This window comes from Nipponia nippon, unplaced genomic scaffold (genome assembly GCF_047370975.1).
Source record: "Nipponia nippon isolate SJK-2023a ecotype South Korea unplaced genomic scaffold, ASM4737097v1 scaffold_3, whole genome shotgun sequence".
In the NCBI taxonomy this organism is placed as follows: domain Eukaryota; kingdom Metazoa; phylum Chordata; class Aves; order Pelecaniformes; family Threskiornithidae; genus Nipponia; species Nipponia nippon.
Window position 1 is genome coordinate 104,178,017 of NW_028262347.1, and position 23,208 is coordinate 104,201,224.

The window sequence follows — 23,208 nt, forward strand, 5'->3', positions numbered from 1 at the left end:
ACGAGAGGAGGATAGGCCCCTTAGACTGAAACCTATACTCAAAGCTGAAAAGTATTACATGGAAGTGTTTGTTTTCACATGCTAGGTCTTGGGTGGTTTGGAAACATATACCATATACAGATTGGATAGTCTCTGCTGGAGGAGGGATGCCCATGGTGGAAAAGCTGGGGCATTCTATACTTAGCACAAATCTCCATTCATGTTGTATCTCTTAATTTTAATGAAAAGGAGCAAAAATACAAAAGGGAAAACAGAACACGTCTCATTTCTTGCTAAAAAGGCAGAGGAGCCCTGGCTGTGTGGTGCTCAGTGCTGGCCATAAAACCTGTCTGAGGATTCACATAGGCTTCTAGGCAGGACCTGTACCTTGCCCTGAATCCATGCTGCTGCAGCTCTGCGCAGATACTGGTTACACCTACACAGGTTGCACTTTTAATGTGGTGGGGGTCTGATCCAGCAGAAAATATCCTCCATTCAGAGCTTCCTACCTGTTCACTCCCTGTTTGCTGTGCAGCGTTCCTAATGCTTAGTCTACCTGGACATAACCTCTCTTACTGACTAGTACTATTGCTAAGCCTGGGACAACAGAGATCCTTTCTAAAATCCCACCTCCCCCCCTCCGATGAACAACACTCAGAGGTTTCTATACACCAGCCATGGGTGGGAGGCTCCTTACACTGTCCACAGCCCAGGCAGCACTCTACATCTGCAAGTGCCATGAAACAGCCCCTGCTGCTCTCTAAAACTTACTCAGGGATCTCCCAGCCTCATCAGGCCGGCAGAGACAGCTCAGCTTTACGCCAACAGCAGCACCAGCCCATCTCTAAGTGGAAACAGGCAGACAGAAGCACCAACACAGCTTTGTAAGCAGAAGCACCCTCCTCAAGTGCTCTTGCCCACTGCTCCACTGCCTCAGGCCTGCCAGCAGCTCAGGAGACATGAGGGAATTTCCAGTGGGGGAATACAGCACTAGGCTATGAACACAGCAGCCACGAGTGTGAACATCCCCCCATGGACTGACCTGCTGCATGGTCTTTCTGTCTCAGTGCTTCTATTTGTAAGGGGGAAACAGTAGTCCCTCCTGCACGCAGAGGGTTGCAATCATCTTGTATAGAGCAGGGCAACCCTGTGGAAATGCCCAAAGATCAGAGGTCTGGACTGATCCTGTAAGCAACACCTGACTTACAAGAGTGGGAGAAGCCAACTGCAAAGCTTGGCCTGAGTGATAGCCCTGCTTCAGGGGAACAGAAGCTTAAACTGGTTTAGCTGAAATGTCCCTACAGCAAGGAGCAGCCAGCTAGCATTACACTCTCTGCCTTGGAGTAAAATGGGTTTGCTATCCCAGTGACAGTCATGGCTACCTGTATGTACTGGGTCTGGCTGGCATGGAGTTAACTTTCCTCATAGCAGCCCATAAGGTACAATGTTTTGGATTTGCGACTAAAACACTGCTGATAACACACACCAATGTACAGGCTATTGCTGAACAGTGCTTGCACAGTGTCAAGGCTTTCTTTTTCTCACTCTGCTGAGCCATCTCCACTCCCCAAGCTAGCAGACATGGGATAGGCAAGAAGCTGGGAGAAGATGCAGCTGGGACAGCTGACCCAAATCGGCCAAATGGATATCCCATACCATATGTCATCATGCTCAGCAATTAAAAACTGTGCGGTTTTGTCTTCCAAGGTAGCCATTGCTCAGAAACTGGCTGGCCATCAGTCTGCTTGTGGATGGGGGTGAGCAATTGCCTTTATATGACTTGGGTTTGTTTGGTTTTTTCCTCTTTCCTTCACTTATTAAACTGTCTTTATCTCAACCAATGAGTTTTCTCACTTTTGCTCTTTCTGCTCTCTCACCTCTCCTGCTGGAGGAGGGGGACTGTGACAGCTGTGTGGGTGCTTGGCTGCTGGCCACTGTCAACCCACCACACTATACAAGGCAAACCCACCCTTGCAGAGAGTCCACCAACAGCAACAAATGCAGATGCCTGGGCAAGGCTAGGCTCCTAGGCATGGAGGCACACACATGTACACAGGACAAAATGTGGTTTTACAGGGGATAAAAAAGTAAATAAAAGATACCCAAAGGTCTGGGTGGGGTACCACATTACCCTTTTTAACTGCTTTACTACGATCGGTCAAAGTGGCATTCTCATTTGACACAAGAGACTCTTCTCCCAGGCCTCCTGCAAAGGAAAAAGAGCAGAGACACATCTCCTGGTGAGTAGGCTGGCAGAGCTCTAACATGGGAAGGACAGCAGCTGTCAGTGATGCCATTTGTGGGTCTGCAGCCACAGAAGCTGTCTGCTTTCCCTGTACAAGGAACAAGGACTAAGAGCCTGATAAAGCTGGGCTCTTTTCCTGGAGTTGTTTCTAGCTTACAGTGACACCTTGCAACTCATTACCACCCTGTGCCTTAGTTTCTCCATATACTGAATAGGCAGAAAGTCCCTTCTAGGGAAGGCTAGTTCCACAGAGATTTACTGAGAACAGGAGCTATACTATTGCTACCATCCTCCTTGTAACTACTACTGTTAATTCTCGAATTAAAAAAGGTATGCTGTCAAGGCAAAGAATCACCCACATTCAGACCAACAAGCTCTATCAACTCTTACACATCTGGCCTGAATTCAGCATCACCTGAAAAGAAAAGTCCTTCTCTGTGCCTAGCCCTCTCCTCCACACAGCACTGCTGCCTCCTCCCCCCACCAGCGTGCTATAACAGAGCATTGCGGGCAGCAGGGTGCACGGGCTGCAGAAGCAACTCCACCAGGTTAGGCTGTCTGGCACACCAAGAGGCCTGAGGGGGCCCAGTGCATCCAGAATCCTCTACCATAAGATGAAGGCTCAGGGAGAGATCCGAGCTCCCCAGGAAAGTCACATTGCTAGGGAATGGAGATAGAGAGCCCTGTCTAGAGCCCCTACTGGTCTTTTGACCATTAAGTTACCGTGATATTTAGCAATAGCCCAGTACTTGATTTTCGTTTTTCTGATGTATGACATAGAAATAGGATCTTCCCTCAATACTGGATCCATTCTGCCACAGAAAAAGATTTAAAATGTTACCCAGTGCCAGAAACTGATGTAAAATAAACAATAACTTTTTCGCACTTCTGTTTCAGAGGACTTCAGAATAGTTCTGCTCACTCTAAAGGAAAATACCAACTGTGCAAACTCACCTGTGCTGCAATAAGCAAACTGAGATCTCTCTCCCTTACACAATGTTACCACTGAAGTCTGATTTCTGTAAGCACTGTTACGTCCACCCTGGTACCTACAATCCTAAGGTCTACAGAAAACCCTCCCATTAGCAGCACAAAGAGAGAATCACAACCAGGTAACACAGGAGAAGGACTGAGTTCCAATTCATATTCACTTGGCTACTGGGCTAGCAAGGTACCAGACACAGTGAAGTTCTGAATGCTCACAGGCAGCTCATGGATAACTGCTTTAATCAAAGCAGGTTTTAGAGCACTGGAAAGACCCTGAATTACGGATCTTTTGTCTTGATTTTGTAACTATATTTTTCCATTCGCAAAATATTTTCTAATCTTTCTTCCCACCACCATCACCTTCAACTTCCCCTGAAATGCCTGTTTCTAAACTAACTCCCCCAATACTAGCCAGCAAAGCAAAAAAAAAAACCAAAAAAACAAAAACAAAACCCCCCACCCCCAAAAAAACCCCAAAACTCAGACAGCTAAATATTTCAAAATGGATGAAGAAGCAGAGGTATTTTCACAATATTGGTTTTCTCTGGTATTCTTCAGTTTCTTAAAAATGTCTAAATGAATAAAAAGTTCAGAGTACTTAATGATTTTGCACCCTACCATAAAATCTAGCCAGGGATCTGCTGATTGTCCCACCAAGGGGAGTGGGGGGAAAGGATGGAATCTCCAACGTGAGGTGCACCAAACTGTGTACCTCAAAGCCTCTCAAGGCTTGTTTAGATGTCTCTTGACCTTTTGCAAAAAAATACATACAAATTTCTAAAAATTCAGCATCTAGACATTTCAATAGGTGCAAATCTTCGCAGTTTAAACCAGAATTCTACAAGGAAGGGACTTGGGGTATTTCACACTGTTTCAGCATACCTGCTCCAGCCTCTCGCTACATTGGTACCCTGAGCTATGCCAAATGCAATTGTCCAGGAAGCATTTAAAGTTCCTGGGACAGCTTTCAAATTTTGGCCACCTCTTAAATGCAGGTTGACCAACAATCATAGTGTCTGGAGACTTGAATTCTATGTAGTACCAGCAGCTGCTGAGCGTGGGGAGGGAGGGAGCACTAGGAGATCATCGAGCAGCAAGATGACCTTCAGGACAAGGACAGTACCAGAAAAATGCAGTGAAAGGGACAGAAAAGTTGTTGGAAAATGGGAGAGGGGGAAGAGAGAAGAACAAAGGTCTTCTTTCTATAGCTGTCTGTCTTCCAGGTTTCTTGGGATTTCCATTTTGCAAGGTCCAACTTGGGAACACCACAGAAGCCAGAGAGCAACTATACGGAGTATAGAAACCTGGGCAGCAAGCCACCGAACAGTCATAGATTCAACATGGAAAACCAACCCAGCATCTTTTTGGCAGGAAAGCTCTCCATGGTGACTGTAATAGGAGGGAGAACTCAAAAATAGCACCTAGGGTGAGAAAGCACAACACATGAGACAGCAAGATATATAACAGATAAATAAAACGTGCTTTGGGGCTACATTCACAGCCTTAAAAAGGTGGTGCTGATACCACTACTGTTGTCCCCCTTCCTCTTTCCCCATCTTGCTGTCATGGTTCCCCTGTGAGCAGAAGGGAGGCTGAATGAGCTGATCTCTGCAGAGGTATTAGCAAGAGTAAGTTTCTACAATCTTGGTGGTAAGGTAAAGCAGGAATAGCATGATCAACCACCATATGAAGAAAGGGAGATACTGTTAGTCATACAGTGCTGCTGGATGCCATGTGGACACTTCAAGAGAGATGTCCCACTTTCAAGAGAGCTGGGCATCTTCCAGCCCTTGAACCAGTCTTGCTTTGCCAGCTGGAAAACTCTTCTTTTTGCTCTGGAGCTGGCTTCTTGCAAACCCTTCTCCAGCCCCTCCAAGGGGGCAAGGACAGGGGAAAAGGTACATCTCTGACACCCTGGAGGAGGGCTGAGAGGATGGTATCAAATTCTAGCTTTATACTGCTGTAACTAATTAGAATATCAGGAAAGGGATGATGAAAGACAGCAATAAAATGAACCAGAAAAAAGTAAAATACTCAGACTCTCAGCTGACTGTAGGTTAAAGCTTCCTGGTCCAAGACAGGCACTAAATCACGGGATTGTCTCCCAAAGGAAGTGCCATAATTTAACAGAGCTTGACTGGACAAAAGCCACTAGATGTGTGAACAGGAACAAGCCTGATTCAACAAGATGGATTGCTCTGAACTCTATCACTCTTTTCCAGCCTCAATGTCCCATCCTAAGATTTCCCTTTGTTTTCTTTCATGCCCAGTCCTCGTCACTTCCTTAAGCCCAAGCTCAACAAAAGTTCCTCTTCTCAGTTAAATTTTACATCCCCAGGACTTCTCACTCCCCCAAAGTATGCTATTCTTCACACAATATCCTATTCCATTTAAAGGAAAGCCCAACCAGCCATTCACCACCAGAATTATTAAGGCATGTGGTCTTTGCTGAAGCAAAGGATAATTTTGTATTTCTAAATAAATGCAGCTTGCTTCCAGTCACAAACAGATTGCTTCTTAATTGAACTTGGGAGGTGAATTATATGGTGAATTAGGAAAAAAGAACAACTCTGCATTTAGTGAATTGTTCCCCTAAGAGGGAACTGTATGGGATTGAATTGCAAATGATGGCACCAAACCCTACAGCCGGGCCCCCTCTCCTGCACCCGAGCTGCTGACCTCTGCTGTGCTGCAGTGTCATTTGCGCAGACTGCTTTTCCAAGCTGTGAGCACATTCTTTCCCAGAGATCAGTGCAAGCCTTGGTTTCTTATGCAAAGGAGATGTTTGAATAAACTAGTGTGACTAATGAAATCTACAACATCTTTGCATATTTTGTCTCATTGTAGCCGATGAAAAGGGAAAGCACTACACAAAGGCCAGATATGGGTGTGCAGATACATCGGATATTTTCAAACACTACTAACCTCACTAGTACAGACAGGGAGTACCCATACCCTTCTCTCCCACAAGGGTGTTTTTGAATCATACATGAGAATTTTGGAAGATCCTGTTCCAATTCACTTGAGCTTTTAGACATTTCCTATCCTTATGATATCTAAACATATCCCAAAGATTAAAGTGATTTGACAGACATTTAGTCCTCTCTTCTGATTCTTCCCAAGAGAACGCTAATGCATGATCCTAGCAAAACAAAGATAAGTAACTGACGTGCCATAATCAATAAATAAGGAAGCCAAGAAATGCACCTTGCATCTGGAAGCACCTGCACATAGGTTTCAGACAATGTGCACGTCCTGTTGCCCCCTCAACACGTTCCTGAAGTTGTACCTCTCTGTTGGACTATTCTGTCACCTCCAAGAGCAGAATGGATTCCAGCATTACTGCTCCAGAGCATGATATGCCTGTGTATGTATTGAAGCCTATTATCATTAGAAACACTGAAGAAGAGAATGGAGATTTTCAGTTTGACACAATGCTCCATGGAAACCCAATACAGTAATAAAAAGGCAGGCTTGGTCTACCACTTACAGTAAACCGTAATGAGATGAGCAAAACAGGATTGACTTTTCTGTTTTTTAATGTATATCCAACAGTTAACAAGCCCTCCAAAATCACTTCCATCCTCAGAACTTCCCACCTCCTGCTGTGCCAGACTAGCCATCACCCTTCTCCAGCCTGACTGTCTAAGCTTTGTCTGCTTCTCCCACAACCAGGGATGATACAGAATGTGTTAGATCATGCCTTTCTCCAGGGAGCTGTACTAGATCTCCTAAGCTCTTTTAACTCCCACATTTTTTGTGATTCAATCCTTCCTAACAATTTGTCCTGCGTCTCCATCCCTGGAGGTATTTAAAGAACGGATAGATATGGTGCTTGAAGACATGGTATAGATGAACTTGGCAGTGATAGGTTGACGGTTGGACTCGATGATCTTAAGGGTCTTTTCCAACCTTGACGATTCTATGATCCCCAGCAGGACACTGCGGGACTCGCTAACGAGATAACTTAGTTTCTGTGCACAACCTGGCAGAGAAGACACAAGAGATTCTCCACCCAGTCTGGGAATATTTCATCTTCTACCTACAGCGCACTTGTCCAACAAGTCGTTTTCCTGTTTCCCACAGGCTGGCACTGCCAAGGGAGTCTGGCTGACTGAAAGAAACATCCAATAGCTGAAATGCACCACAAATTGGAGATAAATCCACCACGCTTGCAACCCTGGCTGAAAAGCAGATGGCTAAATTGTATGCAGGAACTAGAGAGGCAGGCTGATGTGGTAGGTAAGGGTTCAGTGAAGCAGAAAGCAGCAGGCTGCGGCATCGCTGGGAAGAAAACAGTTTCTCCCACTCTTCCAGAAGAGGAAAATGAAAATCCAATTTTGTTAAAAAAAGTCCAAGTTGTTCAGCTGGAACCAAAATAAAAGACAAAATATTAAGAGAGAGAGAGCGCACAAAGCATGCCATCAAAAGTATACTGTTTGCAGTTCCCTTGTACAAGTAGCACAGGATAAAAGATGTGTAACCTGAGGAAAGAGCAGCAAGCAGACTCCATTCAGTACCCATACTTCCCACAAGAGAGGGTGTGACTAGGAGAAGTAGTGATATATTGGACCTGAAAATTTTTCTTCTACAAGATGCAACTTAGGGTTGAAAGTATTTATTGCTGTGCATGTTATGCTTTGTTTTTTTAAAGCCCAGGTAGTCTGAACCACCAAAGAGAGGGCAGTCAGATCCCTTACTAAATAAAGCTTTTGTGCTTGCTTCCACTTGGTTACAAACCATGAGGGTCTTCTTGTCTAAAAAAGGAGAGGCTAGCTAGGCAAAGCAGCTAAGCAGTCTGCTGGTGAACCAGGACGCACATACTAGGCCTAGAAATACTCACCACCCTCCTACTGAGTCCCTCTAAGACCTCAAAGCTGCTTGAGAGGCAGCTGACTTCTAAAACATTTTAACACCACCTGTCTTCTAGCTTTTATCTAAAAACACTACTCTGGGGCCAGATGAGTTACCCACTTGAAAGCAAAGGAGAAACATCAGTCTATCCCGAGATAAGTCAAGCTTCATTTTCAGACAATGCTTATCTAGCATTTTAGTCTAAAACCCAACTACTGCCAATAGGAATTGTAGGTGTCTGAAAAATTGCAGTTTGAGAACACAAAATGTTCCTATGTGGGAAGCTGGATGGGATGAAGCTTGTAACATCTCCCTTTTTTCCAAAGTGGAAAAGTTCCCATTAAAATCAAAACCTCCCACCTTCAGAGCAGTTCCAAGCCTGGGTAATTTTTCCTCTCTAGACCAGTGAAGGCCCTCTTCATGTTCACTGGATCTCCTCTTCCTTCCCTGGTTGCTGTCCACACAGGGGAAGGGCTCCATAGCTGAACTTGGAAGGTAGCTACCACCACTACGTTCACCACCTCCGTTGAGGACAAAGGAGTCCCCAGTGAGCACTGAGGACTTTGCCAGGTTCTCCTATTTTTCTGATTTAGCAAAGAACAACTTGACTTTTCCTCTTACAAATGTTAGATGTGCCAACCAGGAAGGAGGCACTACTGGACCTGCTCTTCACAAACCAAGAAAACCTGCTTTGTAATATCTCAGTCAGTAACACCCTTGGCTGCAGTGATCAGAATATTGTGCAGTTCGGGATCCAGCTGAGCATGCTGAAGGTTAGCACCCAGACAAGGGTTCTAGATTTTAGAAGAGCAAACTTCAGCTTGCTCAGAGCTCAGTTGGGAGGGATTCCATGGGAAGCTTCCATGGGATAAAGGACCAAGTGAGTGCTGGGAGTTCTTCAAGAATGCTCTCTTGGAAGCACAAAATCAGTTTATCCCCTATAAAAGAAAAGGAAGTAAGCGGAGCAAGAGGCCCCCTTGGCTCAACCACGAGCTCCTGGGTCTGCTTAAAACCAAAAGAGATTTGTACCAGAGACGGAGAAGTGGAAGATCTTCCACTGAGAACTACAAGGGCATTGCTAGAGTGTGCAGAGATGCAGTTAGAAAGGCAAAAGCTCAACTTGAATTGGAACTGGCCAGAGACATCAAAAATAACAAGAAAGGGTTCTTCCGGTATGTAAGTTGCAAGCAGAAACAGAAGGAAAACATAGGCCCACTGTTAAACAGTAAAGGTAAATCAGTCACCAACAACGCTGAAAAGGCAGAGGTTCTCAACACCTTCTTCACCTCTGTCTTCACCAACACTGTTGGATCCCAGGCATTGGGAACAAAAATCCAGGAGGATCCAAACACAGACCCACCGTCAGTGGTGAAGGAGTCAGTATGTGAATTATTACAGGAGCTTGACCCCTACAAATTGATGGGCCGAGGTTGTTGAGAGAGCTGGCTGATGTCATTGCGGGGCCACTCTCTATAATCTTCGAGAAGTCATGGAGATTGGGGGATGTCCCAGAGGACTGGAAGAAGGCAAATGTTACCCCTATCTACAAGAAGGGCTCAAGGGAGGATCCAGGTAATTATAGGCCCATCAGTCTTACTTCAGTCCCCAGGAAAGTCATGGAACAGATCCTCCTGGGGGCCATCACAAGTCAAATGAAGTGCATAATTGGGAAAAGCCAACACGGCTTCACAAAAGGCAGATCGTGCATGACAAATCTGGTTGCCTTCTATGATAAAGTGACCTGCTCGGTTGACATGGGGCGAGCGGTTGACGTTGTCTACTTGGACTTCTCCAAGGCCTTCAGTACAGTTCCCCATGGCCTCCTCCTGGAGAAACTGATGTCTTATGGCCTGGACAAGTGGTCTGTGCAGTGGGTAAGGAATTGGCTGATGGGTGGCACCCAAAGGGTGGTGGTAAATGGCTCTTTTTCAAACTGGCAACTCATCACAAGTGGGGTCCCCCAGGGATCGATATTGGGCCCAACACTATTCAATATCTTCATAAGTGATCTGGATAACAGGATCAAGTGTAGCCTGATGAAGTTCACAGATGACACCAAATTGAGTGGGGAAGTAGACACTCTGGAAGGGAGAGCCACCCTGCAGGAAGATCTGGATAGGCTGGAAGAGTGGGCTAACAAGAATCTTATGAAGTTTAACAAAGACAAGTGTAAGGTCTTGCACCTGGGAAAACATAATCCAGGACTGCAGCTCAGACTGGGATCCACCTGGCTAGAGAACAGCTCCGTGGAAAGGGACCTGGGGGTCCTGGTGGACAGGAAGCTGAACATGAGTCAACAGTGTGCTGCTGCAGCCAAGAGGGCCAATAGGATGCTGGGTTGCATCAAAAAGGGCATCACCAGCAGAGATAATGAAGTCATTATCCCACTCTACTCGGCACTTGTCAGGCCACACCTGGAATACTGTGTACAGTTCTGGTCCCCGTTATACAAAAAAGATGTGGACAGGCTGGAGGGGGTCCAGAGAAGGGACACCAAGATGACCAAGGGTCTGGGAAGCCTGCCGTATGAGGATAGGCTGAGAGAGCTGGGTTTGTTCAGCCTTGAGAAAAGAAGGCTTAGAGGTGATCTCATCACCATGTACCAGTACTTAAAGGGGAGCTACAAAGAAGATGGAAACTCCCTTTTTATAAGGAGTCACATGGTGAGGACAAGGGGTAATGGGTACAAGTTACTCCCAGGGAGATTCCGATTGGTCACGAGAGGTAAATTTTTCACAATGAGAACAGTCAATCATTGGAATAATCTCCCCAGGGAAGTGGTTGACTCCCCTACACTGAACATGTTTAAGACTCAGCTGGACGTGGCGCTGGGCCATCTCGTCTAGATTGTGCTAGAAAGGTTGGACCAGATGATCCTTGAGGTCCCTTCCAACCTGGTATTCTATGATTCTATGACTGTACACATAATTATCTGGTCTCAGGTGAATCGAACCGCAGCAAGACTGTTTCTACTACATCTTACTGTGGAGGAAAGGCCATTTCAGAGCTGGGACACAAACAAGAGAAAAAAGTATCATAAAATATATTTAAAAAATTATTAAGAATTTCACCTCCCCTGCCTATGCCTTAAAACACCTCACATTCATAGTCTCATTCAATATATATGCTAGTCACATGCCACAGCTTAGAGACTGGATTTCAAACAGAGGCTACAATGAAACATCAACAGAACTAAGAAGTGCAGGTAACATTAAACGCTATGTCACTGTTCAGAGCTTCAGTTCTGGTGAACTCTGTCATATTATGACCATCAGAGAAGCTTCTGGAAGAACATGATAAGTCAAACTTGATGTTACATGCTGCTTTTCAACTTCCTCATTAACCAGTGGTCAAGAACTTTTTAGCATAGAAAAAACACTTTATTGCACTGGATTTTCTAACCACAGAGAAAGTGATGATTTTATTAAAACAAGCTCTGCTGGGAAAACGCATTCAGAATGCGGAACAGATGTTTCCCAGAGCTGGTGGAGGGTCTATACCAAAAACCTTTCATAAACCCCCAGGCCCTGGAGATCTAAGCAAATGATTTGAGATAGATCCTTCAGCATTTCCTGTCAGTGGAATAGCTGAAGTTCCCTCAATTTACTTAAAGAAAAATAAATTAAAGAGGAGAAGAATTCTGAACCCCAAATTCCCTGCAGGAATCTGTTTTTCATATTGAGAGTAAGCTGACTAGCTGCAATAACTCAGGAGAGTCCCAGGGTCCAGAGGCTTGACAAGCAGATGTGTCATCTCCACATCAGCTCTGTGAATGCTTGTGCAGGGCAAGGACATTGGCCTCCCAGGGAAGTTCATGAGAAGAGGAAGGTGAACATAGCTAAGCAAATGCACGGCTGCCACAAACATGAGCTGCAAAGCACTTAATGCACTAAGCCCTTCTGCTGGCCATCCATGTTTGGAGCAGCACAGCAGGCAGAGCAGAAGCATAGGCAGCACCGTTCCCCAAAACCCTGTGTTTCTCCTGGGCACTCCCTGCTGTTCTGGAAGTGGCAGCATCACTTTTGTATTGTGATGCATCTTCTTTTTAAAGAAAGCATTGCAAGAAATGGGACAACCTGACCCAACCTCTCCACCAAACTTTCAACTGAGAGTCAAGGCTGAGAAGACTGGAAGGGGCCTTTTTCCTTCAGGCTGTAACAACCACCTCTGTTCTCTGAGGTAAAAAGACATACAGATGAGAGAGAAAAGAAAGCAAAAAGTTACCTACAACCTGTGCCATGTCACTGATCTCTTCCAGTGAGAGAGTCCTGCAAGTCCCTGGATTACAGTGCTTTTACTGAGGCAAGTGAAAATTAAAAGCTAAAGTGAGTACACAAGTACTTTGGCCATGTGCATGTCTCTGTGGTATGGCCAGGTCCCCACATACAGTGTGCAACTTCTCGCCTCCCAGCATGTCAAAGCAGTAATATGTAGCACCAACTACTCCTCCACCCCATCGCACTTGATTTCTCTTCAATCTGATGGATCAAGATCTATTTCTAACAGGTGTCTGCCTCTCCATCACACTGCTCTCAATTCACAATAATCCTCCTCCTTCCCTGTCTCTCCTTTGAAAGGAAAGAAAAACAGAAGTGAACTTGCAGGTGATAAGGAAACTGTAGAGCTGGCTTGGGTTTGCCCATTACTGTTCTAGCAGGCAGTACAAACCCTCCCGGCCCCCCTCTGCTAACATCCCTTTCCCTCTGACCTGCACAGTCTAATTGCTTCAGCTTCGCACTACTCTGGGCCCCTTTGGGCATGGCCACGCACAGCCCCCTACGCTGCCTTGCAGCATCCCCCTGCCCTGTTCCAGCTGTGGGCTCCCAGTCAGAGCCTGGGGCTCTCCGCAGCCCAGCCAGACCGCTCCTCCCACTCAGCCTTCCTAATCCTTTTGTTTTCCCCCTACCTTGTTTATACTGGATAAAAATTAACTCAAAATGAAAACACTACACTGGAAGCTAAATTATGTTTGAATGCAATTAAAACTCCTTCCATGGAGAGTGTGTGGTGCCAGTACAGAGACCTTTCTTCCAGCTTGCTTTCTGCCTGGATATTCAGACACTCCCAATCCTGGAGCTTCTTAGAGAGTTTCTGGTGCCTTCTTACCCTCCAGGAGCCTGCACCATGTTTAACAGACAGTTGAGCACCCTAAGCAGATATAGCTGAGACACCCCATCTGCTTGGTTACCTACCAGCTCCACCACAGCTTGTTTAAAGGACACCCCAAACTGACTGCCAAGAGCATGGAAACTGAGGCATGAGCCAGCACTGAGGCAATAGGGCAAGTGGGGCTTGAAAAGCCTGGGAAGCACAAGCCAAACTGGCCACTGCTGGGTAGCCTTAGGCCACCGCCAGCCCCCATGGTCAAACAGATGCCCGAATCATTTACAATCATTAAAGAAGCCTTGGGGGAGCTGGGGGTGTAAGTGGCAGAGGAGCTTTCCTCACTGCAGTGAGCTGCCCACTGAGAGCTGCGGGCAGAGCAGCTGCCCCATCCGTCCCAGAGACGGCTGCAGTTCGGTGGGAGATTCAGGTCTCAAGCCCACTCTCTGCCACAAACTGACTCCAGGATTCAGCAACACCATCAACTGCAAAAAGAAGAGTGGCTAATCCCCTCCCCAGCCCAGCTTTATACATCTCACACTATCTTCTCCACTCTAGGAACTGGAACAGCAAGGTAATCTGAATATTTCCTTTTGCTTCTGATCTTTGCTCCGGAGAAACTTGTTACCCGTTCCCCAGGGCTGTCCAAGTCACCATCTGGCCTCAGAACTACAGCAGCAAACACAGTCCAGCATTTCAGCCTAAAACTAATTTGCTTTCTTTCCCCACTTGACAGCTGAATAAATACTTTGTCCTTGCCATTTGAAAAGGGGAGCTGCAGCGAAGGTTTTTTTGTCCACTGTAGCTACAAACGCCAGCCTTCTTTCCAAATCAGGCCTGAACAAGCAGCTTGAAGTGAACACATTTCTTCCACAAATGTAACCCCTTTCTGCTCACAATCAACCACAAGCAGTTTACAACTTCTTCTAATTTATTTGTTGTTTGCTATTATCCATCAACCCATTTTGGCTACCGATTGTTTCTTGGACCTGCCAGCTATTTCACTGAACGGGGTAAGCAACTTTTATTTTGTGGGCACAGCAACATCCCTGCTTGAGAGGAAAGAAGCCTGAGGGTCAAGGCATCCAAGCCAGCCTTGTGGAGTGACCATCCTGCAATGACTGCTCTCACAGCTTATTAGACCCTACTCTTTCACTGACCATTTCTGCCCCCAAATTCATTTGCTAAAACACTCTCGGAAACGACAAGGCAGCCTACGCAGTTGAGGCAAATTCAATTTTTCATTTGAGCAAGTATTCAAGGAAATTAGGCATTTGCCCAGCTCTGAAACAAATGCATGATTTAGGCAATTCCGCAGTTATTGGCTAAGCACTGTCGAATTTTACAATTAGGGTAATGGATTTAACTTCCAATGTAATTTCCATATGGATAAACTGATCTCCTCAAGTACATTTGCCCATGTGTTCCCTGCATCACAGTTAATTAATATAAAGCTATTTAATAACCTCCACTTAAACACAAAAGACTATTCAGACTCTTCTGGCATCAGTAAAAGGAACAGCCTCCCAGCGTGTTACACCAGCTGTAGACAAGAGCGAAAGAAAATTTAATTAAGAGCGATGGAGAGCAAGACAGTTACAAACAGAAATCAGATGTTATAAATGCTCTACATGGTGAGCACCCCAGCTCCGTAAAGGGTTAATAAGGCCATCTACCACCAGCTTCCAGGTGCTTGAGATGTGCCCAAAAGAGAACTTAGGGGACGGGGAAAGCAGTGGGGCTGGGAGCCAAAGACAGGCAAAGTCAAGCAGGGAGCAGCAGCGATTCAGCACTGTGCAGCGACACTGCTGCAGCTATGCCCAAATCTGCAGCTATGCCCAAAGCTGATGGTGGGACCACGTTGAATAGGAAGGAGCTATAGAAACAGGCTGTTTTGAAGCAGTGTGCAGCATGGCATCAGTGTATATAGTTTCTGCAGATGTCTTTGGGTGCTTAAAGAAAGTTAATTGCTCATCAACAAAATCCAAGCTGATTAATTTCTGATGTGCAGCATTTGACAAGAGTGGCACTGAGTTATTGCCTTCCTGGTTGATTTCTGAAAGCAGCATATAAATTGGACTCACAGGATAAACACCACCAAAGTTTCCACTAGGAATGAATAAGTGGCAGAGTTTGAAATAGCTGGGGATTTTTGTTACAATGGAGAAAGCTTTATTGCTTGTGTGGATTAATTTGAGCAGTGTTGCAGAGCTCATAAAATCACTAAAAAAAAAAACAAAAAACAAAAAAAACCTATGTAAGGCTGAATGTTGGCTGCACAGCAGAAATAAAACCACTTATTTTGACAGGCAGGAGGCCACCATCCAGAAAACTTGATTTTAGGGAACAGTGCATTTACCAAACAAACTTTGTGGTGCATGTGACGAGCTGCCATCAGGAACCCAGACAAGAGGAAAAAATACATCTTACTCCATGGGGAACACAGAGCAGGTAGCAGAGCTGTGTCATTCAGGTTGTGCTCTGGCAAGGGCCAGATGGCATCTTCACCTATTGCTTGGGACTCTCTTTATCCTGCCCTGCAGGACCTTTATCGCAAGCAAAGGGGAGAGAAGAGATGGACTTTATTTCTCTTGCAGCAAGTGAAGCATTTCTCTGTTTGTCACAGGCCAAGTTTGGAACACCACAGCCCACTGTGTGAAGGAACACTGCAAGCCCCACTGGTCCCAACTGGTTTTGAAGCAATGTGTCATACTGGAAAGACCCTAGTCCAAAGAAAACCAGAGCCTGCATGCCTTTTGGTGGGACAGGTAAAGACTCTAGCACCTCTTGTTGCTCTTCAGGCACATCATAAACAGCACCTTGCTGCCCAGGGAGGCAGTAGACAGCCCTCCATTAACATCTGACGTTGACTCAAATGTTATCTAGCACCCAAGGACCACTCTCTCCCACCCATCATACTTCAAGGTCACATAGGGAATGTACAAAACACAGCACAAGTAGGAACAAAAACCACATTGGGAAGCCGGGATAAGGGAACAGTAAGACAGAATTTTTCAGCATGTGAGACAGCTCTCTATGGGTATCACCTAAGGGAGAGGTCTGAGGATGCAAGTAAGGAGAAGAACAAAACTCCCTTCAGTGAATACAGGAAAGGAGAAACTGTCAAACACACTGAACCCTCTCCGGGTAGGGGCAAGGTGAAACTGCCTCCTGAGGGAGGAGAATACAGCACTATGGGAAGGGGCAAGGGGCTATGGGCAACCCAAGGATGACTGGGGATCTCTAAAGCAGGAGAGCTGAATGTGCAACACACAGGAGCCTGTGGAGTAAGGAAATCAGAAGAATCCCCTGCATGTACAAGGGCAGGAGCAAAGAAAGGAGCTGCTGCTCTGCAGCTCTCTCATGCCCCCACATTGAACAAATAGTGGAATTCTTCCTTACTGGAAGCAAGCAGTACAGAAAGGGCTAAACAGCCCAGCCAAAAGCACAAAGCTGGCCTGTGCTGTGCTTCTGGAATTGCAACATGCAAAGCCCTCCAGAGCAGAATCCATGCCTGTGAACTCCGATGCAGCTCACTGGATGGGCCAGCACGTATGCTATGCAGCACATCCCCAGGGCTCTAGACCCGAAGCCTGTGCGATCACCCCACAGGCACTGTCCCACGACCAGACAAATCCAGTAGCAGTGGCAGGATGAGAACAGGCAGACATGCCTGACAAGCCAACTTCCCCACTCCTGACAGCCACGGACCAGGGTGACTCAGGGCTGCTTCTCCAACCTTGCAAGGGAGATCAGACCTCTATGCACATATACACCTCCCACGCTTTGGCACCTTGACTTGATCACCTTCTCTCCTCTCCTACTGTCAGGCACCAAACTGGCAGACTCTGTTCCTGTGATTAGCAAAAGGGCACCCTTAAGATCAACAATTAGAGAGAAAAAGCCCTCTCAAGATTTTCCAAAAAGGACTTCAAGTTGGAACTCAGGAATCAAAAAAGAAAAGCATTTGGAGTGAAAATATCAACCCTAAAGATTAGCATTTGTTAGCAGGACAGCCTCAACTACAGGGGGAATTAGAAGGTTCATCAACAACAGCCAAGGGTCATGGGCTTTCTAGGCAATTATCTTTACGCTGGAGAAAATCAGGCAGGTCTGAGAAGGTTGCAATAGGATTGCAAAACTCTGGGCTGGAATGAAAAAACACAGTATCTGCTTTTCTGCAAAGAGAAGATCGCTGGCTTAATGCACAGAAATGTGGAATTGGGAAAGGGGGTAACCCAGAAAAGCAGCGTGAACAAGAGCACTCTCAGCCCGAGAGGACCTACCCAATTCTTCCAAAGAGGAGCGCCTGCATTGCCTTAGCAAACTACAGAACTACAGGAAATTCATTTCATGGTTGTCTGCTCTGGTAAAACCCCTGACTGAATGGACTCAAAAAGGTAAACATTGGGACTAGTCATAGGAAAATCATTTGGCACAGCTCAACAAATCTCAGCATCAGGCCAAGCGTCAGGCATTTGGCACCTACGTTTCTACAGAGCAGGATGAGGCTCCTCTTCCTGTTAAGAGACTGCACGGACTGCAAAGAGACATCCCTAGAGTGCACGTCACATGTTGTGGAAAACTGAAAGGAGGTATGCAAACAGATGGACAGAGCCCTCAGACAGGTCTCTCGGAACAAAGATGTTCCTCTACCCACATAAGAGGAAGCAACCTTCACTAAAGATTTCCCAGTGGAAGAGCAAACCCCTGTAGAGAGTTCACAGATGTGGGTTATGTTACAGCACATACATTGTTATTTGCATTTCTCCTGGCCAGTTATGACCAACACAGCTCAGATTAAGTTAGCATAACCCATAGATATGCTCTAAGCCTAAACGAATTTTAGCAATCCAGCAATGCTGAAGTCCACCCCTTCTACCCTGAACCAAGTGCCACTACAGCAGAGCACCAAACATGAGTTACAAGCGAAAAACAGCTCTGAGCTTGGCATGCATGCGCCAAGCCAGTTGAATTTAACCATCTCTCCTTCAAATCCATAAATCAGATCTTCCCTCAAATCTCAGTCAGTCACGGTCCAAGATACCTGCATTTTTCCGGTAGTGCATTTTGCAGTAACTTAAATTTCTCTAGAAACACATCAGTAGCATCAAAGAGGACTTGGAAGTAATGTGCAGCACTAATACTGGCCGCAGCCCCTAGATTGAGCAATCTCTCCTCCCAGCATGAAGCAGCAGAAGCCCTGCTTGTGACTGCTTCCAGCACCTTAAGCATTCCAGTGGAGAAGTCTTATTTCTCCAGCCTGAGGCTAAACAGTACAGCTCTTAGCAGGAGAGCTGCACTCAAGCAACCTGTCCTGCAAGCAATCCCAGCTCACGTGGGAATCAACCCCTTGCCTCAGGAATGTAACCAGAGAACAGTGAAACACGTTTCAGGGGCTGACAGCCCACCACACATGAATGAAAAGCTGCTATGTAACTTGAAAAGCACCGTGGTCACCCTTGCTGTACCATACAGACTTTCAGGCATGCACTCACACAGGACTGCATGTTCTTCTGCTCCCTTCTAGATCTCTTCAAGGTTTGCCTCCATACCCCAAAGCAGTTTATGCACAGTGCATTTAAATCTGTGATTCCTGGGTTGTCATGCTACAAAAAAAGCTATGAGTCAGTCCTGAAACAGGAAGAGTCCCATGAAACAAGCTGACCACAGGCATCCCAAAACAAGAAAAAGCAAAGCAGCCTGCTGCAGATGTGGGCCTGATGCAGACCTGGTGAAACAGTGGAGTATCTGCCTGCATTTTCACAGCACGCTCAAGAACAGCGGAGCTGGCGTGTGCCAACAAACTAGATCCCTGCTCTTATTAAAAGAAGGTTTAATGCAGAACTCCTCTTTGCTTCATTCGCCAGAGAATAACTTGCATGAATTTGCTGCCAGAGCCTGCAGCTATTCACGGCAGCCTCTGTCTCCTCTCTGATTTCAGTAGAAACCCTGGGATCAAACATATCCTGTCCCAGCTGCACTGTTATCTGAAGTATTACTCACTCTAGCTAGCAAAAATGCTCTGTAAATCCTTCCTGCCACTGATTTGTGGCAGTGTGAAAGCCTCATCAAGGCCTTCAAGCCATGAGCCTAAAAACCTCTCAGGATCAGAGGCAAAGAAAAGCTGTTTTGACTGTTCTTGAAAAGCATTCTTGGCAGCAGCGGGATGCAGAGTCAGTGCCTCAGCAGCAAGTCCAGCACAGCATGGCATCAGTGAGGGCAGCCAGACTCCCGTGTCTTCTGATCCGCTGGTGCCAAACCTAGAAGAGACAAACTTGCCTTTCTCACTCGCAGAGGTGTCTTTCAGGACTAGAAACTGCCTCTGTGATACAAAAATCAGGAAAAGAGGTAATACATCAGAAAAGTCCTCTTAATCCCTAAGCTGCCTGAAAAGACTTAAATTAAGCCCATTAGGATTAAATAGGCACATCCTTCTCATGGGCATGGCAAGAAAAGTCTTTCTTCCTCTGTGGCGGACGCTTCAGCAGATAAAGCAATAAAGCAAAGGCAATCACCTTGCAACAGCAGACTCACTTGGGTCCAAAAGAAAAGCAACACTGTGCAGTTACACAGGGCCTTCTTGCTTCCCCACATTTCAAAGCCATCTGGGGGTTCTCAGCAGCACAGGAATCCTCAAAGCTTTGTCTCAAGTTTCTTCTAAACTAAAAATATATTGTAAAAGCAAATATTTTCACTAAAGGTAAAAAAAAAAAAAAAAAATTATGAGAAACTTTTCAAAACTGTAAGCTCTTTGAAAAAAGTCTTTCATCAAAGTGATTAGGAGTTGGTGAAGCATGGGCTTGCCGAGGATAGTGCTCACTGGCAGATCTCCAGGTATTGGATTCATTGTATTATGTTTTGAACCATTACTGTACCTCTACGGGGCCAGATCCTAAGGGTATCCATTTTAACACCACTGCATGAGAACAACAGATTTTCATAGTAAACATGACACCTAAACTTTATACCACAGAAACAGAGACAGGGAGGTAGCTAACTTAAACAATTTAAATGCAAAGTAACACTTTTCCTTTAACAACATCCCTTACTGTTTTTCCTCCTATCTAGCTGCAAAACATTTTTAAGGGGGAGGAGGAAATTTCCTCTTTGGCAGATTTTTAATGTGGCATTACAGATGGTAATAGCAGGATGAATGGTTGATGTGGAAAGCACAGTTTGGCCTGCAGAATCTCTAACGATACAAGAAGCAGCAGACAAAAAGAACACAAGCAGGTCTCTGAGCTTAGGACCTCGGTTCAAAGGAGAGCAGCTACTGGGAGGAAAACACCAACTTTCTTTTTCCTGGTTTAGAAAAATTTTATCTCAACTCAAAGAAAGGTCAAATTGTGCAACTTTAAACAGTTCTTTTACCAGATCACTGATGAGAGTAAAACTAAGCTTCAGGTAAAGCAGAGCTGAGACCTATGGAAAGGAGCACAGATGTCATATTACTGGGATGATTTAAAATTGGGTTGGAGGAAAGCACTTTGGAACCTTCAGGAAAATCCTAAAAGAGTCCAGATGAGCAACTAACTAGCTGGTAGTCCTGAGCCCTCTTAGAGGAGCACATCTCCTGGCATTCCTCAGAGTGACTCTGCACTGTTTGCAAATACTCTCTACTAAGCCATGGCTCAGAGTTTTTAACCAAGACGACAGAGATCAACATGTACACACCTAAAACCTGCTTGGATTAAATGGGTTACACTTAGCTGTAGACCACCATCGTGCCTGCCTTTCCCTCAACAGGGTCTAAAGAAAACGCCACTGCTATAAACATATCAGAATGATGCTTGCACGCAAGATGCTATTGCAAAGCTTTCTGCAGTTTTCAGCTGCTCAACCTGTGCTCTCCCTGACAAATTCTTGGAAAGGAAGCTCCTTTGGAACAAAGGAGACTGCTCACATGAATAAGGACTATCAGGTCATATTCTGCACTCCAGAAGGCTTTAAGTGCATAACACATGTGACGCAATTCCCTCTGTAATGCCAATTCCCTATACGTGACCACTCACACAAAATAATCCAGGCACACTGGACAGAGACATCCAGACAAGGCCAAAGAGAGACATCGTTGCTGGAGCTCTGAAGCAAGGTACCAAGGAGACAGCTACCCCTAACTGAGAATCCCACATGAGCCAGAGAGATCTGAGCCAGCATCCCTCAGAGGGAAGGAACCATGACCCTGCTCTGTGACTTCACCAGGAGGACAATGCTATTTGGGAATGAAACACTACCTCCAATATTTGCTGAGAAAAGGCTTGGAAACACTGAACTTCAAGGCATCCCATTCTCCCAGAAGCCAAACCAGGGGCAGTGCTGATTCAACAAAATAAAAGGCATCCCACTCTCAAGTAGGCTCACAAATTTTGAAGGTCTGAACAGCAATTATGGCATTTCTGCAAGTAGGAAATTAACGCAGAAAACAAGCCTGGAACGCATCCATGCTGTGAAATTAAGCTCAGCACAGAGATCTGTGGCAGAATCCAGGCTGTCCTCAGATCAGATTCCCTGCCTCTCTCTCAAGGGCCTAGAGAAGGGCATAGCTATCTTTCTAGACAGGAGACTGGAAGAAGGTGAAGAGGTGGAGTTGGCATGGGGAAAGCTTTAAACATCTGACAGTCTCAACCCTCACGAACCAAGGCAGAGCTTTTACTAAAACAGATCATCTCCAGTTGGATCCAGTGAAGAACCATGTCCCCTGTGACCATGTCCCTGAACACAGGAACCCCATTCTTCCTCCAGAGCCTGACAGCTGCAGATGCTCCACACAAGCTAGCAGAGCGTGTGCCCATAAACAGCCCAAGAGTGTCAAATGGCACAATTTTCACCCCCCCCTCCCAGCCAAACAGCATTTTCTGGGGACAAGGAAACAACAAAGGGGAAGAAGAATGCCTGGCCTAATAGCATGTTCAGAACTGCAGCTCCCAGATACGAAGAGCCTGTGTGTCTGCATATATGTATTAAGTACTTCCTCCACTATACAACTAATCCGATTAACAGCTTTAGGAAACTCTGAAATGTTATAATTCAAGGGGTCCCATTCATAAAAGGTCTTAGGCTGTTTCTGTACAGAGGTTGCATTCTTCCCACTGGAAATAAAAAAGCAGAGCGCAGGACTTTCTCCCAGGGAAGAATGGGTTCCAATCCACATCATGCTAAAGTAGACCACCCTTTTACAATTCACATGAGTGTCAAGCAAGCCCCACAAGAGAAGAATCAACCCTTCCTGCCCTTGTAGAGAGCCCCCTCACAGGGCAGGTGAACACAGGGATCCCTCTGTGAATGCTCTGCAGAAAGCATGGCAGTCATGGGGGCTGCCCATTTATCAGCTTCCACTTCCAGGGGCTGAAAGCCAGGAGGATGAATGAAGCCTGCCGGAGATGAGGACAGGGCCAAGTGAGTGACGTGACATCACCATTTGCCTAATGCAAAGCATCGTATGATGCACCAGCTTTGCCTCAGTCAGTAAAAGATGCCATGAAGAGATTAATCCAACCACACAACATGAGCTTTGGTTGTAAAGAGACTAGCGCCTGCATTACATGATACAGATGTGGGTTATAAAATTCAGTTCATTTGCCAGATGGTGTGGGTCTGGCACCAGTGCTGAGTGAAAGAAACGTGCTAGATATGAAACTAAAAAAACTACCATTGCAAACTAATACCGTCAAACACCGTCTGGCTTTGCTTCCCCAGAGGTTTCCTCATCTAACTTCAGGAGCTGACAAAGGGATGTGGAAGAGATGAATGCTGCCTGTCCCACTTACTTAGTCCTCATTTTCTGAAGTACCTTGTGCTCTGAAGGCAACCTACTCCTAATCACCTATCACCTGAGAATACGCCACAGCCCAAAACATGACATGAATGGGCTAAGTGACATGACAACGCAGGATAACTGGATTTCCAGGGAGTAATCCGTAATCTGAAGAACTGGACAGCCCTCCTCTGCCCAGAATTCCAGCATCTGCATGAGTTTAATCAGTTACATCAACATCAAAAGCATGCCTCTGTGTTGAGAGATGGATGTGACATCTTTC

At 45.8% G+C, this 23,208-nt stretch overlaps 1 protein-coding gene across 6 annotated transcripts in view; it reads right to left on the minus strand.

Annotated features, from left to right (window-relative positions):
• TLL2 (tolloid like 2) overlaps positions 1-23,208 on the minus strand; it is a 101,868-nt gene that overhangs the window by 41,814 nt on the left and 36,846 nt on the right. For 2 of the 6 annotated variants that reach the window (XM_087764581.1, XM_087764578.1), the window contains exon 3: positions 2,111-2,185. The exons of the other annotated variants lie outside the window; for them this stretch is intronic. In XM_087764581.1, the coding sequence (XP_087620707.1) occupies positions 2,111-2,185 (75 nt within the window). The remainder of the gene's footprint in view (positions 1-2,110; positions 2,186-23,208) is intronic. 6 annotated transcript variants of the gene reach the window in all.